Source organism: Histoplasma capsulatum, assembly GCF_000150115.1.
Source record: "Histoplasma capsulatum G186AR genomic scaffold supercont2.1, whole genome shotgun sequence".
Lineage (NCBI taxonomy): Eukaryota > Fungi > Ascomycota > Eurotiomycetes > Onygenales > Ajellomycetaceae > Histoplasma > Histoplasma capsulatum.
This window is the reverse complement of record NW_025544801.1, coordinates 2,057,201-2,073,558: the sequence shown is the minus strand read 5'-3', so window position 1 is coordinate 2,073,558 and position 16,358 is coordinate 2,057,201. Positions and strand designations below refer to the sequence as shown.

Sequence of the window (16,358 nt, the reverse complement as noted above, 5' to 3'; positions counted from 1 at the left end):
AGTCAGCTCTGATTCTATTTTTTCCAAGACTTAACCCCGCTAACCAAACAGATACACTTTACCTCCCTTTTGGGGTTTCCTAGACCCCTCTCATGAAATATATTCCACATTCCGTAGGGGTTCCACGAAGCTATAATGGACCACATAACCCCTATCACAGTCCTTATATCAGGCAACGGTTCGAATTTCCAAGCTGTCATTGATGCAATTCACGCCGGAGAGCTCCCTGCAAAAATTGTCCGTGTAATATCTAACCGAAGGGATGCCTACGGACTCGAAAGAGCCAAAAATGCCAGTATCCCCTCCCACTATCACAATCTCATAAAGTACAAAAAGCAGCATCCGGCAACGGAGACGGGGGTTCAGCAAGCTCGTGAGGAATATGATAAAGAACTGGCAAGATTGATTTTGGAAGATTCTCCTGAGCTTGTGGTGTGTCTAGGGTTTATGCATGTTCTCTCCTCCTCATTCTTGGACCCAATCAAGGATGCAAAGGTCAAGGTCATCAATTTGCATCCTGCCTTGCCTGGCGAGTTTACTGGTGCGGTACGTGTGAAACCCATCTCTACATGAATAAAGTGTACTGCCTATGTGCTTCGGCCATTTGAAAATTATATGCTAATACTGAAATATGATTTATAGAATGCCATAGAACGTGCCCATGCCGCTTGGCTGGAAGGAAAGATTGATCGTACTGGAGTTATGATCCACAATGTCATAGCGGAGGTGGACCTGGGACTCCCCATCCTTGTCAAGGAGATCCCCTTTATCAAAGGAGTCGATGAGGATATAAGTGTTCTCAAGCAGAGGATCCATGAAGTGGAGTGGAAAGCCGTTGTCGAAGGAGTGGGAATCGCTATTCGACAATTACAACTACATCTGGACCAGGATTGTGTCCTTCCAGAAAACGGAGTTAGCAACGGTTCGCAAGGATGAATTCGAAATAAAATACTCGATAGAAGGTTGAATTTATAACTCTCCCGCTCTGTCCCTGGCCCGCGCCTGGTGCAGGCTATGAAAAGGGGATTTAGGTTGAGGGGAATTTCGACGACGTGCACGCAAGGCGAAATTATGTACTGTACAACATTATTGAATACCCCGGTGATGATCTATATTCTGAACGACATTTCGATTACGCCATCTATGCGATTGACAGAACGCTCACGGAATTGACCGAAGACGGATTGTTTGTTTGACTTTGGCCCTGAGAGGATGCCTCGTCGTGCTGGGAACCAGGTTAGCATTGGGACAACGTTTGGAATTTATACCCTGATAGAAATTGCACCTCTTTATGTCTAAGCGGGCTGTATCATTTATCAACGGAGTAACGGAAGAGATGGAGAGAAATGCCAAAAATCTGTGTGCGAGCAGCATCGCCAGGCTGATAATAAGCTATTTTCCCAGCGTCGCGGTTTATATCTGGTCAGTGGGTGAATATCAATACCCTAATAGAATGCGATCTCATTCTTGGGACTACTCTAGGGCTATGTCTTCTTTCTTGTGTAGCGCAGGAAGGTGGTGAAGGGTCCATTCTTGGCCAGGCCAACTAACGAAGGGATTGCACCTGGAGGGTAACCTAATTTTTCCATGATCCAAATTATTATCGTTTTTGGCACTCGTGGACGCAAATGCATCCGCGGAGGGAATATGCCAGCACATAATGGTTCGGGAAACTAAAATAAAGTCTTAATTTGTATATTTAGACTCCGTAGGGTACCCCGCTCTTCATAATTGCGAATCCAGAGTGGACCTGTGGCAGGTTGGCTGGCAGCATGGCCGTGAACTTCTCTACACTGTAGATACACAACCATGGATCTGTAGGTAGTATCCAAGGGCCTGCCTGGGTTATCGTTTTGGTGGGAAGAGGAGGCAGCAATACTCATGAAGGTTTCGGAGATTGTCCCACAGCCAGTCTCCGATGGCCTTCTCCATATCAAACACACCTACCAGCAAACCTCCCTTATCCTGACCTGCCTCGTTGAGTATCTGACATTGACTCTTGGTTTCCCTGAACAGCCTTTCCTTGCCCATGTCTGTGCTTGGATGAAGGACGTGATGATATGCTGAGGTTTGCAGGGCGGATTATTATCCAACGCCTGTTGGGTCTTTTGATGTAGGCATGATTACTGAGGTTGGTTAGAAGCAATGGGTCCCTGGTAATTAGCCATCAGCAGCATGGATACCTGGAAAATCGAGCGTGGCGAGGTTGGCAAGAGGGAGTTTCGCTGAGCACTGTGAGCAATTGACCTTGAGAGGGTTGAATTCATAACGAATCATGTCGATGTTGAACCCTGGAATGGTTGCACTGTCGAAAAGCCAGCGACGGTCTAATCCTTGCAACCATCCTGTGATCAAGACCGAAGCCTATCGAACCCTCGACCGGTTCTCGAGCCTCAAGAGAATAATCGTGTGCGGATACAGCAGGAAAACCTTGTGCAAAATCCTTCTGATAAGTTATTCCAAACCCTGCTTGGATCATTTCTTCGCTTACCCTGGGCGAAGAGGATTCCTATTGGACCCATGGCTTCATACGGACACTATTGGCCTAAGTGCGCCAAAGATCATTTCGCGTAACAAGCCACAATCACGCCTTGCGCGTAACCAGTTGGTCAAGGTCAAGGTGCATTGATGCCAAAAAGGGGAGGTATCAATGCCCACCGGAGTATTATGGAATGAAGTTCATGCGATGCCACATGGTGTATGTGTATGTGTATGCACCCATATTGGATAAATATTAATAATAACAGTAATAGGAACGGTAACTTTGGCAAAATCTCCACAAGGATGATTGAGACCTGTTGGGATTTGGCATTTCATACTCGAGAAGCCCAAAAATACCCGAGTCAATCTATTTGGAGAGTTGGATCGGATTCGTTGGCGGAGAAAAATACTTCGGCAAGGGCCTTCTCTCCCCATGACTACGAGGCCTATTTGATTGTGACCCAGCGACTAACAGCGCTAGAAGCACCCAAGGATTGTGTTAATTATAGATCTCGGAGCCCAGGCTATTGATGTTGGCCAATGTTTCCCTGCTGTCAGAGAGACATCGTGCATACGCTGTCATACAAAAACACCAACATGAAGGATTGTGAATTATCAGCGCATCTAAGTTCGATCATAATACTTTCGATAGGAGGTCAAATATCCTGAATCCAACCAAAACCCCTACTTTTAGTAGACTTTTGGTCTGTGTTGCGCCACAGAGTAATCTGTCATTCACACCGCGATATGTCTTCTGTCGGGATCCCTGTTTGTCCAGACCCCAAGCGATAAGAGGATTCCGAAATTTCGGCAGCGGAGAACAAACCCCCTCCCAGTGATACGGATTGTTGGTTCGATGTGGACATTGCTAATAACAGGGCTCTCTCAATATCCGTAATATTTGTGAGGTGAATGGCCGGGAAGTTTTAAATGTCAAAAGACATGGCGATGATTGTTGATAAATAAACACTTCAACCCGCGCCCTGTTTCTTCTTCGCTCGACGGTTTGAGGCTGAGTTGCACCGTCGACTTGCCATCATCTCCAACCCTGGATAAATAAAATAATACAGAGATTACAGACCCATAAGAAAAATATTCTCTCTTTTCTCTGGAATTGTTTCTCCGCCATCCTTTACCTTGAACATCAGCCTTGAGCACCACTGTGTTCCAGACCATCGCAGACCCCCGCCGTTTAATTGCTCTTGCTGGGCGTTGACGTTTAACCGCCGCCAGACAAAAAACCGCTCCGCCGCTTCTTTATCAATCGACAGAGGCCTCTCTTTGTTTCGTTTCTCACCCTGCTGGCTGTCCGCAATAATAAATTGCCGCCCGTTTGCGGTCGTTTTCCTTCTTCGATTTATGCCAGGCCGACAAGTCAAGACCCCCGACCGCCTCACGTTCATTCCCTCTTTCTGGTCCTTGTCTGAGGGCCGCCCAGAGCAGGAGACAGCGCGGATGTCTGTGTGTGTTTCCCTTCCGCGGACTGATACAATCAATCTCTCTCGCGTTGATTTGAAGCTCTGTTCTGCCTCTAAGATTTCGACCACGACTACATTCATTTAGCATTCCACCCGTTATTTGTTCCACGAGTGCCTCTCTGAGATGTGTGGTTGACATCTCAGTCCAAGCTTGAGAGCATTCCCCCACAATCGTTACATTCCGGCTCTGATATTTACGCTTTCTCTAACATTAATTATGTCTTTGTCGCGGCGACGGCGGAGACCTGGGGCTAGTTGGCGGTGTCCAAAGCCAGAACCAGTGCTTGCTTCTTCGTTTTCTTTCTCAATGTCACTCACGACCTGTATCCTGCTTGCCGTCCTGTGGTTGCCCTTCGCATCTGCCATGGCTCCAGGCGCTCCAGGCGCTCCAGGCGCTATCGCTATGCCTAGTGCTATTAGTAGAATCCATTATTTGTTGATCGCGAATAATAACCTTGGACGTGATCTGAGGAAGATCGTCGTCGATCCACATTCCCCATCCCTGCTTCCACGGGCGGGCGGGGAGGCTCCTGTGCAACACCAACGAGACTCCGCTGCAAACACTGAGGGGGATGAAGGGGACGACAAAGATAATGAATCACCTTCAACTTCCCCCTCTAAACATCCGATAAATACAAAAACTGCATCAGTTTCACCGGAAGCGACCACGACTACTTCAACTTCCTCTCCCTCGCAGACAGAAACCACAAAGCCAACAAAAACAGGGTCAAATACCGAGAAGACTCAATCCCCTACTCTAACGTCCTCAGACGATACTCCCTTCCCAAGCCCCTTCGACAGTAACCTGGGATCTAATTTCACAGGCCCAGCTTGCGAAGGCTTCTTCCACAGCTTCCTCGGCAACTCCACCTTCCAAAACTGTCTCCCTCTCTCCCTTCTGATCGAATCATCGCTCTCTTTCTTCCACACCTCGCGTTCCGTTGTCCGCCTCGCCCGTCTCCTCGATGCTGCTTGCTCCGTGCCACGCGACTCCTGCAGCGCACTCATGAGCGAGCTAGACAGAAAACTCGTCTCTGAGGACATCTGTGGCAAGGACCTCAAGTTGGAGCAACCCGTCGTCATCCAGGCACACAACGGCCTCCGCTCATACGGGACAGTTCATGATGCCACATGTCTCAAAAACCCGGACACAGATAATTACTGCTTCTCCGACGCCATCACCAATACCAGTAACCCGTCCAATTCGTATGTCTACTTCTTGCCCCTTAATATGGCATTGCCAGGGTCTAGCCGGCCAACTTGCAATAAATGTCTGCAGGCGACAATGCAGACCTTCTCTCTTGCTGCGACGAACGATAACCAGCCCATCTCTAAAACCTATCTTGCGGCCGCCCAGCAGATCAACATTGGTTGCGGGCCGTCCTTTGTGGTCGCAGCTGTGAAGCTTGGCTCGTCAAATGTTGCTCGTAGGACCGTGCAACTGGTAACAGGGCCTTCGATGTTTGGCTTTGATTTGGTAGGGGTGATGGCTTATGTGTTGCTGTTTTGCGTTGGGATACCGATTTTTGGTAATATTCTATGATAACGTGACTTTTGCTTTTCCACCCTTCTTCTTCCTCCCTCCTCCTCCTCCACTTCTGCTTCCCATAAATGTACATTGTTCGTTTCGACCTTTGTGAACTTTTTGATTCTAATATTCCACATATTCTTTGTTCCCAACTACTTTCTTGGGAACATGTTTGCATTGAGCTTGGGAGCTTTTGAAGGAAAACTTACTATTTTTTATTCCATATATACATATCTACATTCATCTAAATTTACTTTATTCTGGGGGAGGGAGAGACCCTTTCATTTTAGCGCTATCCATCCATGGCTCCTCTGACGCATATATCCTAAAATCCAAAATATTTGCCCTCGTCAACCGACCTGAAGTGACTCCGATCGAGCGGGCCACCTCGTCAGCGTTACGTTTCCTCAATGGAGCTTCTCGTACTCATGAGAATAAACGAAAGGGGAGATAGCCACAGTCCCTCGGCACCAATTTTAATGGACAAGTTACAAGAGATTTCGGTACTTACTTCAACCCCTGTTCTCTGTACTGTGAATTAGAAAGAATTTAGTGGATATTTAAAAAAAAAATGCTGCTCCATATTCATATCTCTCTATATACACATCTAGGTAAATACCGGCATCAGAACATTTCCCAATGCCAGCAATAGGAAAACAAATGTCAGTCCTCCTATTCGGGTAAATCGTAAACAGATTAATAGTGATTTGCTCCTGCCAAAAAAAAAAAAAAAAAAAAAAGGAGAGAGAGAGAGAAAAGAAAAGAAAAGAAACATAAAGGGAAAAAATATATAAGCTAAATAAATAAAATATCTAGGCAGGCATAATCAGGGTATTCGGTTTATGTTGATACTGGGAAGTAGAGCGTAAAAAATTGAGGAAAAGAAATAACTCGAATACCACAGCGAGACGCGACCTGGTGACAGTTCCCTCTTCGTAATATACTCCAAAACATTGCGTTTATTCATCCACGCTTCCAACCGCAAGGATGGATCAAGACAAAAATACAAATCCCAGTTTTCAATTGGAGCGGGAAGGGACATCCATAAACAGGGGAAATTGGTTAATATAGAAATGATGAAAATGTGCGAGAATAATTTGCATTCTTGAGGTTTAAGCATGGTCAAGGTGGAGGAGGGGTATGCCAAATGTATATAGATATATATAAATATATATATATATGTGTGTGTGCGTGTGTGTGGTATATGGAAAGATGGTGCTGGCAGCTGGCAGGCTTATGCTGATGACAAAAAGGTGAGATGCATTTACCATCACAAAATGGAAGGGAAAAATATTGGACGCCAGCGGGAGATGGCTATGGAAGTATGAATAATGGAGTATGGGTGATGTATTATAGAACGCTAAAAGAAACGGAATTCATGGAATAAGAGTGAATGTTCAGATGCACCTTTATAAGAGTAACAAACGTTGAATATGTGGGCATCTCGGTCGAACAAGGAGGGAATATATGTCTAGCTTCTCCTGGCCCATCCTTGCCCAGACGATTCGTTTTGAGAATCTCCATCGGGGCTGGCTTTAGAGTCTATCTCCTTTTTTAATCTAAAATATGTAAGTTTGGTGAACCGGCTCAGCTGTGCCCAGAAATGACGGCCAGCTTCGTGCGCAGCAATTCTGTCCAAAAGATCGAGAACAGTTTCTCGTATCATTGGGTCGGGGTGGAAAAGCCCCATAGAAAGGTAAAACAGGCCTGCCTGACTTTCCGGGGTGACTGTTAGAAGTTGGCATATGGAATTATAGTCTTGGCAAACGTGAGAGAGGGCAAGATAGATCTGTGCTGAATCTGCGCGGCTCAGTTTAAGCGACCGCAACCTATCATGATGATGGTGGATATCGATAGATTGGACGGGACGCCCCGCAAGATAGAGTGCCGCAGTGTCTTGGATGAAATAGTAATACGAACGAGTATTCCTCCAGCCTTCGATTCGAGATACCCAAGCAGTTAATTCACGCTGTTTGGTTAGCTCGTCGGGCCAAACGTAACCATGCCCACGAAGATAAGCTAGGTCGGAACTCCCAGTCTGGCCTTCTGGTTGATCGTCAACGGAATCATCGCTAGGCGCAATGATATGAAGTGCAGTTGCCCCGTAGACTGTTTGCTCGAAAGTCGCAGAAATTCTGGTAAACTTCGTGATGTAAGCCCGCCACTTTGCACGGATGGCTCCCTCTCCGTGTCGCGATGCAACGCTCCGTATGATATCGTCCATAAAAGTGGAGTCGCCAGTTAGATCACCCGACGAAGATCCAGAATTGAGTGCTGATGATTGTGCGGGTAAATTTAGCTGTTGGAAATATAGAGACCCCTCTGTAACGGGAGCTGGTTCGATACAACTGCTGATTTTCATTCGACCGCTCGGAAGATCGCACAGAAGATCCCACCATTCATGGTGGTTAGCAAAAGCCGGGTTGGTGACACCGGCCACAAATCCCGGGACCTTCAGAAGTTCATCAATTTTAGTCAGATCAGTATATGGGAATGCATGTCGCGTAAAACCTCGTAGAATGCCCCCGGATGCCAAGGAACAAGCAGCGAGAACAGCCTCAGCAACTTCCCCGGACGGGCGGTTATGACCCAAGAATATAACACGTTTCTGAGTTAGCAAGGCATTGACCAAGACAATAATAGGATGCGTATATGCCCCGCTGCTAGTAAGGTGAGGGTGCAGCGCAAAAGGCTGTGGTGAACTAGCGTGAGGACCAGAAAAGATTTGTATGAGTTTGATAAGAGAGAAGTTGCCGACAGTTTCCGGAGAAATGGCTGAAGGGACTTTGACTGGTATTGCAATATCGTTATAAATAATTTTCGATTCAAATTCATGGGTATCTCTGGGAAGGGCGTGCTTCGGAGGGGAAGAGGAATGCTTTTGGGGGGATCCCTCGGTGTCACGGAGAAACTTTTCATCTGTCGATCTTTGCTTAATCATCTGCTCAAATTTCTCGATGAACATATCTTTTGCGTCACTAGCCTGCAGGATATGCCGTTCAAGGTAGGTAAATCGGGGCAACAATGAGAGATCCATTGCATTTAGTGAGTGATACAATGCGGCTAGGGTTTCCGGAAAAGGGGATTTAAAGTAATCTTCCAACGCCAGCAGAAGTAAAGGCTATATATATAAATTAACTGCCTTGGAAAGATGAGCAGAATGTGGTGGGTTGCATTGTGTGACAAACCTTGTATATATGAAGAAAAGAATGGCGGGTACAAATTGCCATGGCTTTAACAACAGCTCCTCTGGAATGATATTAGACTCACATATAATAAAATCAAGAGAGCTACCATAACATACCGTTTTACTGATGTATCTTGTTTCGTGTTGACAAGATTTAAGACATACATTAGCGGTGGGCCTTCCGCATTGTCCTCATCATCTTCGCCTTCATCAGCCTCAGATACCTCCGAACCGTCGTCATTCAGTCCCCCATTTTCCTGGCTATTGATATTGTTTTCAGCATGTTGGCCTGCGGATGGTTCCACATATTCGTTCTCTTCCTCCGTCCCAGCATCCTTGTGAAGGAAAAATATGGTCCAATCTTGGCTGCGAACATGCGTTTGATCTGGTAACATGAGTTCCGCCAACATATGTTCATCGCCGCTAATCGCACTGGGATATTGGTGTTCCATAATGGGGCCGCGGTCGACATGGAACGAGGCGACAAGAATATACTCGACATGCAGCTCTGGAGAGTCTAGAGGGTATTGGGACTTTAGCCGTTTATGTTTCGCCTGGAAGCTGGTGTACGATTGGGCAGATAGCGGGCGCGAGGATGATAATGAACTATTTGGGGATCGTCGACGCAGGGAAGTCTGGGAAGGAAGTTTTTGCGGCCCATTGTAGGCAGGTTGGCTTGAGGAGGTAGCAGACGTCGGGATAGACGTAAACGACGTCCGTCTCTCACAAGACGAGCCATTCGTACCGGGACGATGGGAGATAGCACTCATGATTGACAGATATAGAATAGAATATTGAGCCGTCCAGCGGGGATGACAGTCGCATATTTATCCACGTCTGGCGATGTATGCGGGTTTTAAAATGGCCTCACAGCCTCACATGCACGTTAGCGGATATTTATTTAGCATAAATATTGGGGTTGGTCGAGAAAAAGGTTCAGGGGCAGCTGGGCAAAAGTCAAAAATACACACCACTGTTTCTCTTCCTCACAGGAAGTGCATTCACGCCATTCGTCTGCAGAGAACGCTACAATTGATAAAAACAAGAACGGGCACGACCGTAATCCATGATCCAGCAGGTTTCAGGAGTCAGCCGCTGTCTAAATCTTCCCCGGCTTCTGCCAACATCTTAACTTCATCTCGTTGTCTCGAACAATGCACGTGCCACCAAGCCATACCGGTTAAGTAAGCGTGCTCCGGATTATACTATATCCGAGTGTGGGGAAATATCGGACAATCCATAATCCGATTGTTTACTTCTTTCCCGTTTCAGACAGGTTAAGTGGCACCGATGGTCTGAGGCAGAGAAAGCAACAATAACTACAACAGATACTCGATATTACCTATTACCAAGCTACAATTACTGGTTGGGGGCATAGTAGCGGCTAGGTTTTGAACGCTGTGTCTAAATGTTCTTCATTTGGAGAACCTAGTCATCATGGTATGTACCAATTGCAGCGTTCGGTGCCTTCATCCTTCTCCGCTAAAGCATTTTCTATTTATCCTCAGGTCACACCAAATACAACCCCATACAAACCCTCCCCTCTTTCCTTTGGTTCTCCTCGCACTTCTCCCTTCCGGCGACCCTCTATTGCTGCTTCCCCTAACACGGTCATTCGTCCCAATACGCCCGGTAGCCCTAGCAGCAAAGGACCCACGCCCATCCAGTCCCCCAGCAAACTAAAGCAGTCACACGTCGCAGACGATGGATCCATTTTCTCAGATAGCCAATTTTCGCCGTTAATCCCGGGACGTAGGGAAGTCCCAGTTTCACCAACCAGAGTCTCCCATGGGCAAAACGAGAGCACGGCCTCGATGATGGGATCGAAGTTGACAGACAGACTAGCCATGAATGGTGACACCCTGAGCAGATTGCCGCAAGCTCAACTACGTGAAATGCGTGAAGCGTTTCAAGTGCTTGATCGAGATAATGACGGGCAAGTTAATCGAGAGGATGTCGCTGACATCCTACTGAATTTAGGTAATTTCCATCCCCATTATTCATTGCCCCTATATTTTAGTCACACCATTCCTGGACATATCTCACACAACGTATTTCTCCGGTTTAGGGCAAGATTCTTCCTCTGCAGCTACTTCTCAATATTTCCCCCCTGGGGCGCCACAAACCCTTAATCTACACACGTATCTAAACTCAATTGCGAACCTCCTTGGCCCCCTTTCCTCCACACAGGAGCTCCTCAATGCGTTTGCAGCTTTTGACGAAGATGATAGTGGTCAGATAGATATGGATGAGCTACGGGACGCCCTCCTTAATACGAGCCCCGAGGCAGACGTAAGTCCCTTAACGGAGAGGGAAGTCAACGAAGTAGTTAACGGTTTCACCGGAAAGAGCACATTTGGGTCCAAAGGAGCAAAATCAATGGGTTTCGGAGGAGCAGCAAAAAGGTCGGAGATATTTCGTTATCAGGAATTTGTTGGGAGCTTGACAGGCGGTACGACAGTAACGACATCCACCGTGACTAGTGCTGGACAGGGAGGAATGACGACAAAGGACAATGAATAATGGGATTTCAAGAAAATATGAGTTTTTTTGTGTCATACCTTGGGTTTGCATAGGAGTTTTAGGTCTATTTTGGGTCGAAAGGATTCATATTTCTCTAGAAGAAACAGAAATTTTTCATTTGATGGCTCTTGCGTTTTTAAGGGGGTTGACCAGCGCCTTTAGTTGAGCACTCTATCCTTCCGGAAATAGGATGCGTGGTTATGTATCTCTAAGCGCGCACTTAAGTCGCGGCGCGTGTATTCTTTCAGCACGGCGTCCAAAACAAGCGCAACCGCCGATTTTAGCGCCGATCTGGAATTCTCCACATTGCATCCATGCTCAACCAACAACATCGCCGCCAACAACATCGCCAGAATGAAATCTCAACAACTCAGCTGGCACGATAACCATCACGCTATTTCAAATCAACGCCTGCTTTCACCAAGGAGCCATGATTTGGGCGGGTTCCTCTCTATCTTGGCATCACTGATTTCCAGCTATCCTCAATTATTGTCCTCCTCGCAGCCACAGCAAGAATGAGCCAGAAAAGCTTATCTCAGTACCAGTTCCCGCCAGCTTCTGGTGTTCCTCCGCCATCACCCCAGACCGCTCGAACCCTCCGTAGATACCAATCCCATCAAAGTCTCTCTTCACATTCCCCAACATTCCCTCCTCAACCCCGCCCGACTCTCCAGCGCAACGCCGCCAGCCACCGGGAGCGTACAGAAGAACATGCGGGCTACCAAAATGTGCTGCAACCTGTATCAGCGACGACCCGTACTCGAGCTCGAACTCGATCCAATAGTGATGTCACCGCTAATAGCATCACCGCTATACAGCAACAGCCTCAACACGGACATCAATACCAACCTCATAAACGGCCTACTAGCGGAAGAAAATCCGGTTCATTAGGGCTCCAGGGGAAAAAGTCCGGTTTGGATGCATTGCTAAGGGATGGCCCTCCCGGGGGTAACATTGCAGATGGTTTGCAGGACCTGAGATATCTTGTTTTGTCTAGTAGAGTTGATTCTGACGGTGATGGAATGGTATGGTGTTTCCATGTCCTCGAAATACTCAATTGTGTAGCTTTCTAGTTAACTTAATTGCCTCAGTCCCCTCATCGCATTTACCTTTGGCTTGCCCTTCTAAACGTTGCACCGCTTCCGACGGACGAATACCTCTCGCTTGTACATCGAGGACGCTCTCCAGCATATACAAAAATCCGCAATGATACTTTCCGCACTTTAGCTACAGATCCCCTTTTCAAGCGCCGTGTCACGGAGGCGAGTTTGATTCGCTTGCTCAATGCTGTTGCTTGGAAAATCCACGACTCAAAAGAAACAACCGCGAAACTCCCTCTCTTATCCCAACAAGCATGTCGTCCGGGCGATCCTTCACCAGAGCCCTCGCCGTCTACAACAGATGGTTTCTCTTCCGCACCTTGTAATACCCCTTCTACAACCTCGCACACAGCTTCTGAGCCCGCGATCTACGTGCAGGGAATGAACGTTCTTTGTGCTCCATTTTTATACGCTTCCAGGAGCGAAGTAGAGGCGTTTGCTCTTTTTCATTATTTCATTATCCGAGAATGTCCTGGCTATGTCAGAGGTACCATGGACGGGGTACACAAGGGACTTAAGCTGGTGGATAGATGTCTGGAAGTTGTTGAGCCCAAACTGGCAAACCACCTATTTAGTAGGGGAATGTACGCTGAATTATATGCATTCCCGTCTGTTCTCACGCTATGCGCCTGCACCCCGCCTCTACCTGAGGTTCTCCACCTCTGGGATTTCCTTTTCGCATATGGACCGCATTTGAATATCCTGTGCATTGTTGCTCAGTTGATCAGGCTACGGGATACGATTTTGGCAAGTCCCAGGTATGTTTAGGTATCCGCAAACCAAAATTTCTGGATTGAAACTTGTTCTTGTTATTTCCCTCCCTTGCATTTATCTGCATGTTCCATTTGCTGACATTTGGTTATGCAGTCCAAATAAAATTCTACGGTCTCTTCCGGCACTTGATGCCAAAGAAATCATCGCCCTTACTGTCTTAATCGTACGAAAGATTCCTGACAATCTGTACGAGGAACTTGTTACTCATGCTCAATGAACTTCCTCAATGATTAGAAGTGTTTTTCTTTCAGATTGTTTCCCTCATTTTTCGTTCTTCCAATCTCTGCTAGCAGTTTTTCGATTTCGCTCAAAGGCAGTTCTGTTGATATCTTATCGAATTATCCTTGGTCCCCATTCTTCGCCATCCGTACCACCCAATGCCTCATCATTGCTTATTTGATCATTATCTCGATTTCTTTACTCCATATGTTTTCAGCATTTTGCACTGTTATTTTTCGCCTGGTTTCATATGAGTGCCGAGGAAATAGGAGCCTGGATGGCTCGATAAAGAGAAAAGTTGTTTTTTATATTTTTATTTTTTATTGGATGAAGGAAAGATGGACATATCTGTATATTAGACTCTATCGCGTTGTTGATAATGATTACGAAAATATGACGAGGAGTATGGGCTGTGTTAATTACCTGTCAATATCGGTTTCTTTCCCCGAGTTCTAATCTTTGTCTACTTTGGTTAGTTAGCTCTGGATACATATTCATGATAAGAAAGAAAATTGACAAAGTACAATATCCATTTAAACACAGGACGGAGAGGAATCACGAAACGGAATGAACCCGGGGGGGCTGAACGGGGGAGTAAAGGAGAAGAAAATATTCGACCCTCTAAAGACATTCACCCTTCTGCTAAGCCTGTCTCCCGCTCCTCCCACGCACACCTTTCACACCGACAAGCACCTCCCAACGCCCCCATGGCCCATTCCCTCCTCTCCTTTAATCCCAAGCCCACATCACAGTAATGATTCAATATTTCCTCCCCACGTTTAATTCCCGCCCAATTTCCACTCCCAGGGCTCTTGCGCCCACCCCATTTGACCCTCTCGTCCTCTTTCCTAACCGTAAAATTAATCTCTCCACCCCACTCCCAGCGCACGTTAGGGTCACACGAATGATTCGCCAAACACCAGAGCGGGTGAACAGCACAAACCTCCGGCCCTCCATCCCAGGTCGATAGGCGGCCGGACGCGGTGCCGCGGAATTTGGCGTAGAGGGTGTTTAGCACCCAGGTATCGTAGAAGGGGAGGGTTTCGAAGGGATCCAGTCCCATTTCCTCTAGGATGCGGGTTGGTTGGAGGATTGACAGATGGAAGGAGAAAGGGAGGGTTGCGGAGGGGGGATGGGGGTTGTTCTTGCTGTTATTTAATGGTGACGGTGAGGTTTGAGGAAGCATGCTGTCATCCGGAGGGTAAAAGTCGCCCCAAATATACTTCACCTCAGGCAAGTCCAGGGGATGTATTTTTTGTGTCTCAGCCATAGCAATTGCGCGGCCTAACAGCAACAGATAGAGGTAGTCAGCTTTGTCCTTGGGATCCTGAATGTCCTTCCCGATGGACTCAAGGCCCTCCTTCCCGCATTCGGCCGCATGATAGACTTCCTGGGCAAGATTGTGGCATTCCCGGCTGCAGAAGATGGTATCTTCGCAGTCTTCGCAGGCGACGGGGTAATTAGTCGCGGAGAGCTCCGGGATCGGCCCATTGCAGGCGTTGCACAGGTTGTCGTGCAGACGATTCGTGGCAGTTAAAAGGGAAGATTCATGTAGGAAAGTCTCGCCAGGGGCAATGTCTTCGGTAGCTACAAGGCCAAGTTGAATGGAAACTTCTTGTTCTTGTTCCTCCTGTTTTCTGGAAAGGTTTTCGCCAAAGCAGCTGTGGTGAAGCGCAGGCAGCGCGACAGCACGCACCTCACACTTGGGAGCTACTGTCTTCAGCCTTTCATTCAGTAGCTGCAAAGTCTCAGGCGCACAGCGATCTGGTTCGTATGTATTCCATGGGTAGAGAACCCTCTTTGCACGACCTTGTGCACTAAGATCAGAAGGCTGAAATCTCGCGAACATCTCCGCCTCAGTTTCCAGGTCTTGATTGTTGGTGGAATCTCCACATTTCTCCATTTGCTGCCCCAACCGTTGGCGATCCATAATCGAACGCTTTATGATAGCGAGTTGCTCTTCAAATATGTCCAAGCTGGATTTAAGCTCAGAGTCCGGGAGGCTCATGGCCTGAATGCAAAAACCATATGCGTCTCTCATGCAGCCGCACCGAACGAGACTTTTGACGAGCAATATGTACACATTACAGATATTTTCCGTATATTCGTCTTGAGAGATGGGTTCAAAACCTTCTTCTTCCTCTTCGTCTTCCTCCATGTGCCCGTTCTGATCTACATCATCGTCGTAACATTCGTGCTCGCCATAATCACTTCCACCAGTCCCAACATGAACATTCATGGAGGTATCCCTATCCACAAGCCCAGAGGAACTAATCAGCTCCACAGCATCCAAACCCACCTTTTTCCGAGGCCTGTACTCGCTAGAATCCAGATCAATCATGGCCTCAAACAAGGTTAGCGCACGATATGCATCTGCCGCCGCAAGATCAGGATATCCGAGCTGAGAATGTAAGATGCCGCGCTGAAGGTGGCGCATGGGGTTATGAGGATCCGCATACAGCAGAGCAGTGGCATCCTCTCGTTGCATAAGGAGGACTATACCAGGATTTTTATTGTCGTTCATGCTGTCGTGGCTGTTACACTGTATTTTGGCAGACATCTTGAACAGTTGGTTCCTCTGTTCAAAAACAAGGGAGGAGGGTCATCTCCGTGTCCAGGTATTTTCATGGAATGGAAGGAAAATAAGATCCCTTCCGTTCTTGTGAGTAGACTTTCCGTTCTTGTTTTGGTGAAAAGGTATTCAGAGCGTGCTATCCCAGCTTGCGGTTCCTCAAGCCTATCTCAATGTTTGTGTTTATATCGCATAACGACAAGTTCGTACCAGAACTTACATCTAGGCGCAGTCAAGTTAAGGAATGATTTTTTTTATATAGTATCAGGTGACCCATGAACCCTAATGCGATTGATATGTTTATATTCGTTGGCGCCCTTATTGGATAGCAACAATAACAACAATAGCATCAAGTTGATTACCAACAGTATTTTCATTTCACTCATTTACAAAAAAGAGCACAGCATTAAAATTGTAGGCTGCATAAAATGTGTTCAGGCTAAATATATAGCGTGTCTACTATCGATCTTCCCTAAATCTAGCCTTTTGCTCTCCC

General features: G+C 47.0%; 8 protein-coding genes across 8 annotated transcripts; 5 read left to right on the top strand and 3 right to left on the bottom strand.

Moving 5' to 3' along the window:
- Nucleotides 1-135: 135 nt before the first annotated feature.
- On the top strand, nt 136-936 carry HCBG_00667 (phosphoribosylglycinamide formyltransferase; the record flags this gene model as incomplete). Its single annotated transcript, XM_045427717.1, has 2 exons — nt 136-546; nt 643-936. The coding sequence occupies 2 exons, from the start codon at nt 136-138 to the stop codon at nt 934-936; spliced, it is 705 nt and encodes a 234-aa protein (XP_045291692.1).
- A 1,360-nt stretch (nt 937-2,296) lies between these two features.
- HCBG_00666 (uncharacterized protein) lies at nt 2,297-2,629 on the top strand (the record flags this gene model as incomplete). Its single annotated transcript, XM_045427716.1, has 1 exon — nt 2,297-2,629. One exon carries the CDS (start codon nt 2,297-2,299, stop codon nt 2,627-2,629), a length of 333 nt encoding a protein of 110 aa, XP_045291691.1.
- A 925-nt stretch (nt 2,630-3,554) lies between these two features.
- Nucleotides 3,555-4,040, bottom strand: HCBG_00665 (uncharacterized protein; the record flags this gene model as incomplete). Its single annotated transcript, XM_045427715.1, has 1 exon — nt 3,555-4,040. One exon carries the CDS (start codon nt 4,038-4,040, stop codon nt 3,555-3,557), a length of 486 nt encoding a protein of 161 aa, XP_045291690.1.
- Nucleotides 4,041-4,323: 283 nt separating this feature from the next.
- Nucleotides 4,324-5,502, top strand: HCBG_00664 (uncharacterized protein; the record flags this gene model as incomplete). Its single annotated transcript, XM_045427714.1, has 1 exon — nt 4,324-5,502. The coding sequence occupies one exon, from the start codon at nt 4,324-4,326 to the stop codon at nt 5,500-5,502; it is 1,179 nt and encodes a 392-aa protein (XP_045291689.1).
- A 1,226-nt stretch (nt 5,503-6,728) lies between these two features.
- On the bottom strand, nt 6,729-9,444 carry HCBG_00663 (uncharacterized protein; the record flags this gene model as incomplete). Its single annotated transcript, XM_045427713.1, has 3 exons — nt 6,729-8,608; nt 8,676-8,736; nt 8,792-9,444. The coding sequence occupies 3 exons, from the start codon at nt 9,442-9,444 to the stop codon at nt 6,959-6,961; spliced, it is 2,364 nt and encodes a 787-aa protein (XP_045291688.1).
- Nucleotides 9,445-10,000: 556 nt separating this feature from the next.
- HCBG_00662 (uncharacterized protein) lies at nt 10,001-11,197 on the top strand (the record flags this gene model as incomplete). The annotated part of the gene is made up of 2 exons (XM_045427712.1): nt 10,001-10,654; nt 10,743-11,197. The coding sequence occupies 2 exons, from the start codon at nt 10,117-10,119 to the stop codon at nt 11,195-11,197; spliced, it is 993 nt and encodes a 330-aa protein (XP_045291687.1).
- A 344-nt stretch (nt 11,198-11,541) lies between these two features.
- Nucleotides 11,542-13,740, top strand: HCBG_00661 (cell division control protein; the record flags this gene model as incomplete). Its single annotated transcript, XM_045427711.1, has 3 exons — nt 11,542-12,222; nt 12,289-13,055; nt 13,165-13,740. The coding sequence occupies 3 exons, from the start codon at nt 11,713-11,715 to the stop codon at nt 13,286-13,288; spliced, it is 1,401 nt and encodes a 466-aa protein (XP_045291686.1).
- Nucleotides 13,741-13,921: 181 nt separating this feature from the next.
- HCBG_00660 (uncharacterized protein) lies at nt 13,922-15,850 on the bottom strand (the record flags this gene model as incomplete). The annotated part of the gene is made up of 1 exon (XM_045427710.1): nt 13,922-15,850. One exon carries the CDS (start codon nt 15,848-15,850, stop codon nt 13,922-13,924), a length of 1,929 nt encoding a protein of 642 aa, XP_045291685.1.
- Between the last annotated feature and the right edge of the window lie 508 nt (nt 15,851-16,358).